General features: G+C 49.8%; 4 protein-coding genes across 4 annotated transcripts; 2 read left to right on the forward strand and 2 right to left on the reverse strand.

The window, feature by feature from the left end:
• Positions 1-164: 164 nt before the first annotated feature.
• On the forward strand, positions 165-5,157 carry ARB_01080 (uncharacterized protein; the record flags this gene model as incomplete). Its single annotated transcript, XM_003012783.1, has 3 exons — positions 165-404; positions 498-4,721; positions 4,792-5,157. 3 exons carry the CDS (start codon positions 165-167, stop codon positions 5,155-5,157), a joined length of 4,830 nt encoding a protein of 1,609 aa, XP_003012829.1.
• A 202-nt stretch (positions 5,158-5,359) lies between these two features.
• Positions 5,360-5,812, reverse strand: ARB_01081 (uncharacterized protein; the record flags this gene model as incomplete). Its single annotated transcript, XM_003012784.1, has 2 exons — positions 5,360-5,581; positions 5,714-5,812. 2 exons carry the CDS (start codon positions 5,810-5,812, stop codon positions 5,360-5,362), a joined length of 321 nt encoding a protein of 106 aa, XP_003012830.1.
• Positions 5,813-7,532: 1,720 nt separating this feature from the next.
• ARB_01082 (uncharacterized protein) lies at positions 7,533-11,551 on the forward strand (the record flags this gene model as incomplete). The annotated part of the gene is made up of 4 exons (XM_003012785.1): positions 7,533-9,565; positions 9,629-11,096; positions 11,173-11,260; positions 11,442-11,551. The coding sequence occupies 4 exons, from the start codon at positions 7,533-7,535 to the stop codon at positions 11,549-11,551; spliced, it is 3,699 nt and encodes a 1,232-aa protein (XP_003012831.1).
• A 1,922-nt stretch (positions 11,552-13,473) lies between these two features.
• Positions 13,474-14,183, reverse strand: ARB_01083 (uncharacterized protein; the record flags this gene model as incomplete). The annotated part of the gene is made up of 3 exons (XM_003012786.1): positions 13,474-13,600; positions 13,667-13,916; positions 14,027-14,183. 3 exons carry the CDS (start codon positions 14,181-14,183, stop codon positions 13,474-13,476), a joined length of 534 nt encoding a protein of 177 aa, XP_003012832.1.
• Positions 14,184-14,521: the final 338 nt, after the last annotated feature.

Below are 14,521 nucleotides of genomic sequence, written 5' to 3' on the forward strand. Positions count from 1 at the left end.
TAATCATCTCCCTTTTCTTGCAAATCGTTTAGACTTTAGAATCCGATAGTTTCGTCTGCATACGACAAAAGGTCAACGATGAAGATAAGACACAAGTTATCATAGTCAATCTTAAAAACAACAATGAGGTCATCCGGCGCCCGATTAATGCCGATAGTGCGATCATGCACTGGAACAAGAACATTATCGCGCTTAAGGCCCAGGGCAAGACCATCCAGGTCTTTGACCTCCAGGCAAAGCAGAAGCTCAAGTCGGCAGTCATGACTGAAGATGTTGTCTTCTGGAAGTGGTACAGTGAGACAAGTATTGGCTTGATCACTGAGTCCTCGGTTTACCACTGGAACGTCTTTGACCCGACTCAGCATGCTCCTCTTAAGATGTTCGACCGGATTGCAAATCTCGCGGTGCGTTTTACCTCTTTCGTATCCTTTATTAGTATTGCCATCTTGTTTTTCACTATAATCAAAAAGGGGAAATGCAACTAATCAAGTGAATAGAGCTGCCAAATTATTAGCTATCGTGTTAATGAGGAGGAAAAGTGGATGGTGGTTGTTGGTATCAGTCAACAGCAAGGACGGATAGTAGGAACAATGCAGCTCCATTCGGTTGAACGAGGCATATCTCAACACATCGAAGGCCATGCCGCCGCCTTTGCTACCATCAAGGTCGACGGATCACCCTTACCTCATAAACTCTTCACCTTCGCTGTCAGAACCGCAACCGGTGCCAAACTTCAGATTGCAGAGATCGATCACCAGGAGCCCAACCCTAAGTTCCAGAAGAAGGCTGTTGAGGTTTACTTCCCACAGGAGGCTACCAATGACTTCCCAGTTGCCATGCAGGTTTCTGAGAAATACGATGTTGTCTATCTTATCACCAAGTTCGGCTTCATCCACCTCTATGACCTCGAGACTGGTACATGCATCTTCATGAACCGCATTTCCAGCGAAACCATCTTCGTTACCACACCAAACTCAGATTCTACTGGTATTGTCGGTGTCAACCGGAAGGGTCAGGTCCTCTCTGTCAGTGTGGACGAAGGCACCATCATTCCATATCTCCTTGAAAACCCAGCAAACACATCTCTGGCTGTTAAGCTTGCATCCAAGGCTGGCCTTCCGGGTGCAGATAATCTTCTTCAGAGACAGTTTGAACAGCTCCTATCTCAAGGAAACTATGCAGAGGCTGCCAAAATCGCCGCCAATTCGCCCCGGGGGTTCCTGCGAACTGCAGACACTATCAACCGCCTAAAGGCTGTATCACAGTCAGGTCAGGGCATGTCTGTAATCCTCCAATATTTCGGAATGCTTCTTGACAAGGGATCTCTAAACGTATACGAGAGTGTTGAATTGACTAGACCTGTCTTGCAGCAAAACCGAAAACATCTCCTTGAGAAGTGGCTCGGCGAGGATAAGCTGGAATGCTCCGAGGAGCTAGGTGACATCGTTCGGCCACACGACATGAACATTGCTTTGAACATCTACCTCAAGGCCAATGTTCCCCACAAGGTCGTTGCTGGCTTCGCAGAGACTGGTCAATTCGACAAGATCCTGGCTTACTCCAAGCAAGTCGGCTATCAACCTGACTATGTCCAGCTTCTACAGCATATTGTCCGAGTTAACCCAGAGAAGTGTGCAGAGTTTGCTGGTCAGCTTGCAAACGATGACAGCGGTGCCCTCGTTGATCTTGACCGTGTTGTCGATGTCTTCGTCTCTCAAAACATGATCCAGCAAGCTACTGCATTCTTGTTGGATGCTCTCAAGGACAACAAGCCTGAGCATGCTAAGCTTCAGACTAGGCTGCTAGAGATGAACCTTGTCAACGCTCCTCAGGTCGCCGATGCTATCCTGGGTAACGAGATGTTCACCCACTACGACAAGGCTAGGATCTCACAACTCTGCGAGAACGCAGGTCTCTATCAGCGTGCGCTCGAGAACACTGATGATTCCACAGTCATTATGCGCAACATTGTCCGCACGGACAAACTGAACCCCGAATGGTTGATAGAATTCTTTGGCCGCCTTTCAGTGGAACAGTCCCTGGAATGTATGAACGAGATGCTTCACTCAAACCTCCGTCAAAATCTTCAAGCTGTTGTTCAAATCGCTACCAAATTCTCTGACCTTTTGGGACCTACCAACCTCATCCAATTGCTTGAGAAATACCGAACTGCCGAGGGTCTCTACTACTACCTTGGCAGCATCGTCAACCTTAGTGAGGATGCCGATGTTCACTTTAAGTATATAGAGGCCGCTACTCGCATGGGCCAGATGACCGAAGTCGAGCGTATTTGCCGCGACAGCAACTACTACAATCCTGAGAAGGTCAAGAATTTCCTCAAGGAGGCCAAGCTCGCTGAACAACTTCCTTTGATTACTGTTTGCGATCGATTCAACTTTGTCCATGATCTAGTTCTGTACCTCTACCAGAACCAGCAGTATTCTTCGATCGAAGTTTACGTTCAAAGGGTCAACCCATCAAGGACTCCCGCTGTTGTCGGTGGCCTGCTTGACGTGGACTGTGATGAGTCTATTATCAAGAACCTTCTCACTACTGTTGACCCAGCTTCTATCCCAATTGATGAGCTTGTCGCTGAGGTAGAGAAGAGAAATAGACTGAAGATTCTTTTGCCATTCCTAGAGAACACTCTCAGCACCGGTAACCAACAGCAAGCAGTGTACAATGCCTTGGCCAAGATATACATTGACAGCAACAACAACCCCGAGAAGTTCCTCAAGGAGAACGACCTCTATGATACTCTAACTGTCGGAAAGTACTGTGAGAAGCGAGACCCTAACCTTGCATATATTGCATACCGCAAAGGCCAGAATGATCTTGAGCTTATCAACATCACCAACGACAACTCGATGTATCGTGCTCAAGCCAGGTATCTACTTGAGCGAGCTGATGGTGAAATTTGGGCCTTTGTTTTGAACGGAAACAACATTCACAGACGGTCCCTTGTTGACCAGGTTATTGCCACTGCCGTCCCAGAGTCTTCTGAGCCAGACAAGGTGTCAGTAGCAGTCAAGGCCTTCCTTGAAGCAGACCTGCCGACAGAACTCATTGAGTTGCTGGAGAAGATCATCCTGGAGCCGTCTCCCTTCAGTGATAACAGCAGTTTGCAGAACTTGCTGATGCTCACCGCTGCCAAGGCTGATAAGAGCAAGCTGATGGACTACATCCACAAGCTTACAGAATTCAATGCTGATGAGATTGCGGGAATGTGTCTGTCTGTTGGCCTGTACGAAGAAGCCTTCGAGATTTACAAGAAGGTTGAGAACCACCCTGCTGCCACCAATGTTCTCGTGGAACACATTGTCAGCATCGACCGTGCTCAGGACTATGCTGAGCGTGTTGAACTTCCCGAAGTATGGAGCAAGGTCGCCAAAGCTCAATTGGATGGCCTTCGCATCTCCGATTCTATCGCTTCATATATTCGTGCCGGAGACCCTTCAAACTACAATGAAGTTATCGAAACCGCTACCCATGCTGGCAAGGATGAGGACCTCATTGAATATCTCAAGATGGCCCGCAAGACTCTTCGAGAGCCTGCTGTCGATACTGCCATGGCCTTCAGCTTTGCTAGACTCGACAAGCTTTCCGAGCTTGACGATTTCCTCCGTGGAATCAATGTTGCTGATGTTGAAGCTTCCGGTGACAAGGCCTATGCCGAGGGATACCACCAAGCTGCAAAGATATTCTTCACCAGCATCTCCAACTGGGCAAAGCTTGCAACTACACTTGTCCATCTCGAGGACTACCAAGCTGCTGTTGAGTGTGCTCGCAAGGGCAACAGCGTCAAGGTCTGGAAGGAGGTTAACGCAGCCTGCGTTGCCAAGAAGGAATTCCGCCTTGCTCAGATTTGCGGCTTGAACCTGATCGTGCATGCTGAGGAGCTACAAGATCTGGTCCGCCAGTATGAGCGTAATGGCTACTTCGACGAGCTCATTGCTCTGCTTGAGGCCGGTCTTGGTCTTGAGAGAGCCCACATGGGTATGTTCACTGAGCTAGGAATTGCCCTGTCGAAGTACCATCCAGACCGTGTGATGGAGCACCTCAAGTTGTTCTGGACCCGAATCAACATTCCCAAGATGATTCGCGCGTGCGAGGAAGCCAACCTATGGCCCGAGCTAGTTTTCCTTTACTGCCACTACGACGAATGGGATAACGCGGCGCTAGCAATGATGGAGCGAGCAGCCGATTCGTGGGAGCATCACTCTTTCAAGGATATTGTTGTTAAGGTTGCCAACCTGGAGATCTACTACCGTGCCCTGAACTTTTATCTGCAAGAACAACCCCTGCTGCTGACGGACCTACTCCAAGTCCTTACTCCCCGCATCGACGTCAACCGGGTTGTTCGCATGTTTGAGAAGTCTGACAACATCCCCTTGATCAAGCCATTCCTTCTCAATGTACAGCCACAGAACAAGCGTGCGGTCAATAATGCCATTAACGACCTGTTAATTGAAGAAGAAGATCACAAGACTCTGCGAGACTCGGTTGAGAACCATGACAACTACGATCCCGTCGACCTGGCGCAGAGGCTGGAGAAACACGAGCTTGTATTCTTCCGCCAGATTGCAGCCAACATCTACCGCAAGAACAAGCGATGGGAGAAGTCCATCGCCCTCTCGAAGCAGGACAAGCTGTTCAAGGATGCTATCGAGACCGCTGCGATCTCAGGCAAGCCCGAGGTTGTCGAGGAGCTGTTGCGCTACGTAAGTACCTTGCCATGTGTTATGTTGTTTGGATTTCACACAATGTTGCTAACAAGTGATGATATGTTAGTTCGTCGACATTGGTAGCCGTGAGTGCTACGTGGGCATGCTATACGCCTGCTACGAGCTTATCCGCCCCGATGTGGTATTGGAAATGTCGTGGCGCCATGGCCTCCATGACTTCACGATGCCTTACATGATCAACATGCTGAGCCAGCAAGTGCAGACCATTGAGATGTTGAAGAAGGACAATGAGGAGCGTAAGGCGAAGGAAGCCTCTCAGCAGAAGGAAGAGGACAACACGCCCATCCTCGGAGGCTCGAGACTGATGCTGACGCAAGGTCCCAGCGGGTCAATGGGAGGGGGTGCACCGTCGATGTTTGGACAGCAGACCAACGGCATAACCCCCCAGCCAACCGGCTTCCGGCCATTCTAAGGACAAACATGCTAGAAAGAAAGAAAGAGAAAAGACTAGATAAGACGACGGGATGAGGATGATGAAGAAAAATAAAAATAACACCATACGAGGTCTCCGTGATTACGAATGAAATCATCGACACAGGAAGAAGAGAGAGAAAAGGAATGAGAATGAACGAAACCGGGGCCAGATATGGTGGCTTTTTGTTATCAGTTATGCCTTATCGGAAACTCAGGTGGTTTCTGTTGATATCCCACTTCCGCCTTCCCCCCCTTTTTTTTACTACACATTTTCTTTTTTTCTTTTTCTTTTTCATTTTTTCATTATTTCCGTCTGGGACTGTGAGCGGTGGGAAAGCATGGAAGATGGAGGAGAATGGAGGAGAAGCCTTTTTTCTTTTCTTTTCTCTTCTATTTCTTTTGTTATGTTTCTTCTGCTGTCCCTTTATTTTCCTCCAGCAAAGCCTTAAAAAAACAAAACCACATAAACTAATAATGTACCCTCACCCCCCTTGTCCGGCATCGGCTTCGGCACCGGCTTCCGGCTCCTACTCGTTTTACCTGTTGTTACTTACTCTCTGCACCTGTGCTGTCATGTCCTTTTCTCCTTCATCATGTGTATTTGATACGAGATATTTTGTTTTCTTTTCCTTTATTTTTTCATAATACACCATCACCCTAGCTGTAAATCGGACGTGCTTGTACATCGGCAAATAAGGTCAACCTCCAGTCCCTCTCGGCACGGATACATGAGTGGCTTCGTAAAAGGACAGCAAATATGTCGGCGATTCCCCCAGCCGGCATGCAAGATCCAAACTGACCGTGTGATGGGAGATCTCGACATAAAAAGGTAGCACAACTCAACAGAAGTAAACAAACATCCTGTTTCCGCAGCCAGTCGGAGCGTCCCCAACACGCAGGCCGTCAGCCATCTGCACGGTCTAAGAACATTAAGTATATAAGTAGTGCTGCGTTTTTTGGTTAACTCTTCTGTGCTTCTTCCCCTGGAGCTCCCCCCAACGCTAGCCAGCCAGCCCATCTTTTCCTTGACCAAACTGGTTTATCCTCGGCTAAACGAGACATCAATCAGGAGGTAACTAAATAAGAAAAGAAAATTAACGTCTGGATGAGAAAAGCCGGAAAAAGAAAGGAAGGACATGAGAAAGCTTCTCTCTCCTCTACTTCTCTCTCTGCTCAACCACTCTAACTACAACAGACTGGCTCTCAAGTATATTTTGCTCGGCTAGACGCTCAGCTTACGGATGGGGGTAGCTAAGTAAAATGGCTCACGGGCGGCCAATTAGTCAAAGAAAAGAAGCCGGTGGAAGGCTGGTCCATGTCGACGGGCCCTGAAGACAGCCAGATGATGTCTCTTTTCTTTTTCCGCCATCTCTGCTGCTCCATCGTCGTCGAGTCTTGTCGTTGTCGTCTTGGTTTCAGGCGGTTCTTGCTTGGTGGAGAGAATCCGAGGAGCATGGGTGGCTTTCCGACGGGGAATTGCCGTGTAGCCAGAGCACCGTCAGACTCACTCACTCACTCACTGCTGCAGAGTCAACGGTACATAGCATGCCGTCCTGGCCATCACCTCGTCCCGTCCTCTAATCTCACTCTATCTTCTTCTTCTTCTCTTCTTCATCTTCTTCTTCTTCGTCGTCGTCGTCTTCTTCTTGCTGTCTCTACTTGGCTGTCGCTTAGTAAAACCCGGCAGGTCATGTGGGGAGGGGCCACGTGAGCGGAGAATAATTAACGCGAGCCTCCGCGGACGAACCAACCAGAAAAAAGAAAAAAGCGACGGAAAAAGCAAATAAGAAAGCAGGAAAAAAAAAAAAAAGAAGAGACGAAGCAGCCAAACCTTGCGGGGCAAGTTTAAAATAAAAGGCGCGACGAACTTCCGCTGCGACGCTTCGGACGGCCACAACATCCCAACATCGCCAGCTTCGCCCTCGTCCTCCTTGCCGCTCGCTCAAAGAGGTGACGGTCGTCTTCAGGTACGTCTGCTGGCCATGTTCGACGGGCTGCCGCAGCGACGTGGTGGCCGTCAATGGCTGTGAACATGTTCGCCCGCTGCTCGCTCTGCCCCACTGCGGTCTGCTCCAGGGCCCCTCCGCCAGGCCGATGCCGCGGCTTCACGCTCTCTCTATAAGAAGAGATGAGCCGGGCATACAGAGAGAACGATGGAGATCATATCGATGCTGACTGTTGTTTTTTTTTCTTTAGAAGAACCATCTTATATCGAATCGAACAAGTGAGAAGGGAAACGAGCTACACCGAGAACCGGAGAGTATCTATATAGATAGCGGCGTGATATCAGGACCGTCATCTTCGTCCTCTGACACCTGATACCCCCGTTGATACACATCTATATACATACATACATATATTCTCTATACAAACATGGCTCCAGCACCTGTACCTCTGCCAGACGTCAATAGTACGGCTGTCCGCGAGGACGCCGTCGAGGAAGATGTCATGGAAGACCACCACCCGTCCAACTTCCAGGATTCCGTCCACAGCCGTCTACGGGCCAATTCCTCCATCATGCAGTTCCAGAAGATCCTCGTCGCCAACAGAGGAGAAATCCCCATCCGTATCTTCCGTACAGCCCACGAACTCTCCCTACAAACTGTTGCTATCTTCAGCTACGAGGACAGACTGAGCATGCATCGCCAAAAGGCCGACGAGGCGTATCAGATCGGTAAGCGTGGCCAGTACACGCCCGTGGCTGCCTACCTGGCCGGCCAGGAGATTGTCAACATTGCCTCGCAGCACGGCGTCCACCTCATTCACCCGGGATACGGCTTCTTGTCCGAGAATGCCGAGTTTGCTCGTGCTGTCGAGAAGGCCGGTATGGTCTTCGTCGGTCCTACTCCAGAGACTATCGATAGACTCGGTGATAAGGTCTCTGCTCGAAAAATCGCCATAGAGTGCAAGGTCCCCGTCGTGCCCGGTACCCCCGGCCCGGTCGAGACCTTCGATGCTGTCAAGTCCTTCACGGATGAGTACGGCTTCCCCATCATCATCAAGGCTGCCTTTGGTGGTGGTGGCAGAGGCATGCGTGTCGTCCGTGACCAGGAGTCGCTGCGGGACTCCTTCGAGCGTGCTACCTCGGAGGCCAAGACTGCTTTCGGCAATGGCACCGTCTTCGTAGAACGCTTCCTCGATAAACCAAAGCACATCGAAGTTCAGCTTCTTGGAGACAACCACGGCAACGTCGTCCACCTGTATGAGCGTGACTGCAGTGTCCAACGTCGTCATCAGAAGGTCGTCGAGCTTGCTCCGGCCAAGGATCTCCCCATTGATGTCCGTGACAACATTCTTGCCGACGCCGTTAGGCTCGCCAAACACGTAAACTATCGCAACGCCGGTACCGCGGAGTTCCTGGTCGACCAGCAGAACAGATACTACTTTATCGAAATCAACCCCCGTATCCAGGTCGAGCACACCATCACCGAAGAAATCACAGGCATCGATATTGTCGCTGCCCAGATCCAGATCGCCGCCGGTGCTACCCTAGAACAACTCGGCCTCACCCAAGACCGCATCTCCATCAGAGGTTTCGCCATCCAATGCCGTATCACCACTGAGGACCCTACGAAGGGCTTCCAGCCAGATACTGGCAAGATCGAGGTCTACCGCTCTGCAGGTGGTAACGGAGTCCGTCTTGATGGCGGTAACGGCTTTGCTGGCGCCATCATCACCCCACATTATGACTCCATGTTGGTCAAATGTACCTGCCATGGTTCCACATACGAAGTCGCACGCCGAAAGATGCTTCGTGCCCTCGTTGAGTTCCGTATCCGTGGCGTCAAGACAAACATTCCCTTCTTGGCTTCGTTGCTAACACACCCTACCTTCATCGACAGCCAGTGCTGGACCACCTTTATTGATGATACCCCAGAACTATTCTCCCTCATTGGCTCTCAGAACCGTGCCCAGAAACTCCTTGCGTACCTTGGTGATGTTGCAGTCAACGGAAGCAGCATCAAGGGCCAGGTTGGCGAACCCAAGTTCAAGGGCGAAATCTTGAAGCCCATCATGCGTGATGCAGATGGCAAACCAATCGACCTCAGCTCTCCCTGCAAGGAGGGATGGAAACAAATCATCGATGAAAAGGGCCCCGCTGCCTTTGCAAAGGCTGTTCGTGAGAACAAGGGATGTCTTATCATGGACACCACTTGGCGTGATGCCCATCAGTCCCTGCTGGCAACTAGAGTTCGTACCGTTGACCTCGTCAACATCGGCAAAGAAACCAGTTATGCTTTCAGAAACGCATACAGTTTGGAGTGCTGGGGTGGTGCTACCTTTGATGTCTCCATGAGATTCTTGTACGAAGATCCATGGGACAGACTCAGAAAGATGAGGAAGGTTGTTCCAAACATCCCCTTCCAGATGCTGCTTCGTGGCGCCAACGGCGTTGCTTACTCTTCGTAAGTTTTTCCCTTTATTCTATATGAAAGATTAGTACGCTGATATTATGAACGTTATTATAGCCTTCCTGACAATGCCATCTACCACTTCTGTAAGCAGGCAAAGAGATATGGTGTTGATATCTTCCGTGTCTTCGATGCCCTTAACGATATCAACCAGCTTGAAGTTGGTATGAAGGCTGTAGCCGCAGCAGGTGGTGTTATTGAAGCTACTATCTGCTACTCGGGAGACATGCTTAACCCCAAGAAGAAGTACAACCTGGACTACTACCTTGGCTTGGTCGACAAGATTGTAGCCCTGGGAACTCACATCCTTTGTATCAAGGATATGGCTGGTGTCCTCAAGCCTCAAGCTGCCACCTTGCTTGTCGGAAGCATCAGGAAGAAGTACCCTGATCTCCCCATCCACGTCCACACTCACGACTCAGCCGGTACCGGTGTTGCCTCCATGGTTGCCTGTGCACAGGCGGGCGCTGACGCCGTTGACGCTGCAACCGACAGCATGTCTGGAATGACCTCTCAGCCCAGTGTAGGCGCCATCCTCGCCTCTCTTCAGGGCACCGACCAAGACCCCAAGCTCGACATCCCCAATGTCCGTGCCATCGACACCTACTGGGCCCAGCTCCGTCTCCTCTACTCGCCCTTCGAGGCTGGTCTCTCTGGACCTGATCCAGAGGTCTACGAGCACGAAATCCCCGGTGGCCAGCTTACCAACCTCATCTTCCAAGCTCACCAGCTTGGTCTCGGTGCTCAATGGCTTGAGACCAAGAAGGCCTATGAGCAAGCCAACGATCTCCTTGGAGACATTGTCAAGGTTACCCCTACCTCCAAGGTCGTCGGTGACCTAGCTCAGTTCATGGTCTCCAACAAGCTAAGCCCAGACGATGTGATTGCTCGCGCCGGTGAGCTTGACTTCCCCGCCTCCGTCCTCGAGTTCCTTGAGGGTCTCATGGGCCAGCCCTATGGCGGGTTCCCCGAACCTCTCCGCTCCAGGGCTCTTCGTGATCGCCGAAAGCTTTCGGACCGCCCCGGTCTCCACCTAGAGCCTCTTGATCTAGCTAAGATCAAGGCCGAGATCAAGGAGAAATTCGGCAGCGCTACCGAATGTGATGTTGCTAGTTACGCAATGTACCCCAAGGTCTACCAAGACTACCGCAAATTCGTCGCCAAGTACGGTGACCTTTCTGTCCTGCCAACCAAATACTTCCTTGCCAGACCCGAGATCGGCGAAGAATTCAGCGTTGAGCTCGAGCAAGGAAAGGTGCTCATCCTGAAACTGCTGGCTGTGGGTCCTCTGTCCGAGCAGACGGGCCAGCGAGAAGTCTTCTATGAGATGAACGGTGAAGTTAGACAGGTCACTGTTGATGACGTTCTTGCTACGGTTGACGACACCAGCCGCCCCAAGGCCGATCCCAGTGACAGCAGCCAGGTTGGTGCACCAATGAGTGGTGTAGTAGTCGAAATCAGAGCCCACGAGGGTGTCGAGGTGAAGAAGGGAGACCCGATTGCTGTTCTTAGTGCTATGAAGATGGTATGTTATTGCTCTCGTCCTCTCACCCCCCTCCCTTGAAATTTACGGATATAAATGCTAACTTGCTTATGATTAGGAAATGGTCATCTCTGCACCTCATCACGGAAAGATTGCCAGTCTACATGTCAAGGAGGGAGATTCTGTCGATGGACAGGACCTCATCTGTAAAATGACCAAAGCTTCCTGAATAAAGAAAAAAAAAAAAAGTCGCGTCCGTCTTCTGATGTATATGATGTTGTTTTATGTCCCTTAGTTATTTTATATGACACGCCCCATACTGTTCCAGATTACCAGCTCTATAATAGAAGAGCCTTTTTAACAAACTTCCTCATAATCCGTTTACAGCGAAGCTTAAATCACCATCAACTTGCCCAACGAATGATATCGCTATTGTCATGGATGTTTGCTATCAAGCTGTGCCAATCAGAGATGCATCCAAGAATGTGACATCATAACGCCGTATGCGGCTTGACCTCGCGTGCACAAAAAGTACCTCGCACATCACCAACAAGTACAACACTGCCATCCAAGTCACATCTCCAAGACATATAGAGAGTAGATGAAGCTGTATAGCGGGGCTGGCATGCTTCTATCTGTGCTGTGGGTTGAATGCAGCCCTGTCATGATGCTGTTGCTACAGTGCAAGTACCAACCGTAACATATAGATCATCACAAAGTACCAACCTTCTACCACCATGATACCTCACTATAGCTTCAGCCTGTCCTGGATCGACCCTCGACCCTGGGGCCCAGCCGGGCTTTGCCTTGGTCGATGAGGGGGCGAATAAGTTAAAAAGGAGCAGAAGGCCAGAGGCGATTCCCCCGCCCTTCTTCATCCATTCTACATAGGATGTCTTCGAGATAGTACACTCGTCTGTACGAACACCAGTTATCAAGAGCAATATTCCGAATATATATCAAGATAAGATATGAGTGACCGTCCTGAGCGTCCACCAGTATGGGTTAGGGGCGGAACGCCTTACTTCTATCATCCTCGTCGACCATCTGTACCATCTGAGGTTGCGAATGAAGAGTTGCGGCGTGTAAGTCCATCCATCACCTCCTACAGCTGAAGTGGAATGCTAAGGTCAAGATACTAGGCATCAACCACCTCTAGCATCCCGTCTGTTACTGGCATCGTACCAGATCGATCCAGCTCCATTTCATCTACCACCTCTGCCACACAGAACGCTCAACAAGCAGGTGTAGCATCGAATCTGTTTCCCTTCATGGCCAAAGACCGTTCAGAATCGATGTCGTCTGAGTCCGGAACAGGGCCTGAACGAGACCAGTCAAAGAGAAGAAGCTCGCATTCCGACAGGAGCTATGCTGGACTAATGACGCAGAAGCGAATGTCAGAAGACCCGCTCTTTGCTAGCAGACGGGAGAGCTGGAGGGAGCAAGCTGCGAATTCTCGACCAGATGATAGGAGATTCCTTAGCCGTTGGTGGGATAAGTAAGTTGCCAATCTATAACCAGCCTGTCGGTGTATGGGACTTTGATGACTGATACATGGTTTATAGCTTTGTTAGAGGAGAGCACCAGGCACCTCCCAAGAACAAGTGATAGTTTTCTCTACCCCGTCCTTAAGGTGGATGGTGTAGATATTTGACAAAAGCTGACGCAAATGGCGAGTTTTGGAGAATTTTGTTGAACCCAGTCTGTTTCTTTGCAATAATGCCGTAAAGTGCTATGTTTTGAGTTGGAAATTGATCAGCAGATTTATGCAGATTTATCTAGTTCATACCTTGCTATATTCTGTTGACTTGCATTTACGAATAACTATAGCAATATGATAATCTTACCTTTGACATAGTTGTTGAGAGTTTTTATTACTACATGCCTACGAGAAAGGGGAAAAACAGCTTGACCACTATAGCATCCCATCGGGAGCATAGTAACAAACAAGCTAAAGGCCGCCTGGGATGAGGAACGAAGACTCGTCTCTCATCCCAGAAAAGGTGTGGCTGGACGCCAACGTCCCTCTCAGCAATGGTTAAGCGGAACAACACCCTATGTGAAGCCTCCATTGTGAAACAGGGAAAGAGAGCCATTTTGAAATGTAAATTTTATTGTTGCATGTCGTATCATACTTGCTTGTTGAGTCTTCGTTGGAAATATACCCCTAAAACACGCCTGTTATTTTTTACAAGTAAAAAACAACCCATCCCCCACGACTAAACGCAACAAGCAAAGAGGTTTGGTTCGCGAGTGAGCAGGGTGCAAGGAACGGGGATGGAAGGGGAGATTCCTTGCAGCCTGAGAAAGAGTCTCTTCCGTTGCCTGAAATGAGGCATTATCGAGTAAAGGAGAGGGAAGAGAGGTAAAGGAGGAGAGAGAAACGGGGGAATTTTTGTTTGATTTTGATATGATTGATTTATCGGACAATTCCCTCGAATCTGCTCTTGAACCACTTGATGGTCTCGGTCTGGTTGATACGGTGGGGAGCACCGATCTTGGACTTGCATCGTCGGCGCTTAGCGATACGCTCACCAGGGCGGGTCCTAAATAAATCAGATATATAAGTAACAGAGAAACCTGGTATTCAGGCGTTAAATTATAGCACTCACATGCAGCAGTAGAAGTCCATTCCGTAGATACCGATACCAGGGTCATACTTGATGCCCAAGTCAATGTGTTCGTTGATACCGAATCCGAAGTTTCCGGTCTCAGAGAAGTTCTTCTTCCTCAATTCGTATTCCTTGACCTTGAGGCCACGCTCAAGAATCTCCTCAGCCTTGGGGCCACGGACGGTAACGTGGACAGCAATCTTCTCGTTACGTCGGATACCGAAAGTACGGACGGTGTAGCGGGCCTTGCCTGTCAAGTGCGCACACTCGCTCGTCAGTTTTTGCCTCTAATTTTCCAATTCTCGCTTCACAACGTTGTTTCTGCCATTGATTCAACTCATTCCAGGGAGGTAGCCATACTGTAGACTGGGGTTTGACCGCTCAGCTGTTCCAACACCTTGGCTGCACGAGTAAGTCTGTCACCAGACTCGCCAACGGAGATGTTGAGGACGAGTTTCTGGATGCGGAGTTCCCGCATGGGGTTCGAAGATTTGTCGTTTCCCTCGGCCTGTGCCATGGTTAGCAGTATGTCACTGTAAAAACCGTCGACTGGACCTCATATCGTACCATTGTGAGTGTTGCTGCTGCTGCTGTGCGTTCTGGCTGCGCGAGAAGAAAGTCGAAGTTGTTGAAAGTCGCAAAAAGTGTTTTTGTGTGCGCGAAAGCGAAGAAAACCCTACGCGGGCTTGGCGTTGGCGCTAAACCCAAACGGTCAAAGAGCGTATCCTCGACGCCAAAAGATCGAAAGTTGCAGCAAAGCAGAAAGACGGCGATAGAACAGTTTGATATTCCTCACGACCAGGCTTCTGGTTGCTGCTGTGCTGAAAACAGAGGCGTTGGAGCTCGGCGAGTTTG

Source organism: Trichophyton benhamiae (assembly GCF_000151125.1).
Source record: "Trichophyton benhamiae CBS 112371 chromosome Unknown contig02295.1, whole genome shotgun sequence".
Classification (NCBI taxonomy): domain Eukaryota; kingdom Fungi; phylum Ascomycota; class Eurotiomycetes; order Onygenales; family Arthrodermataceae; genus Trichophyton; species Trichophyton benhamiae.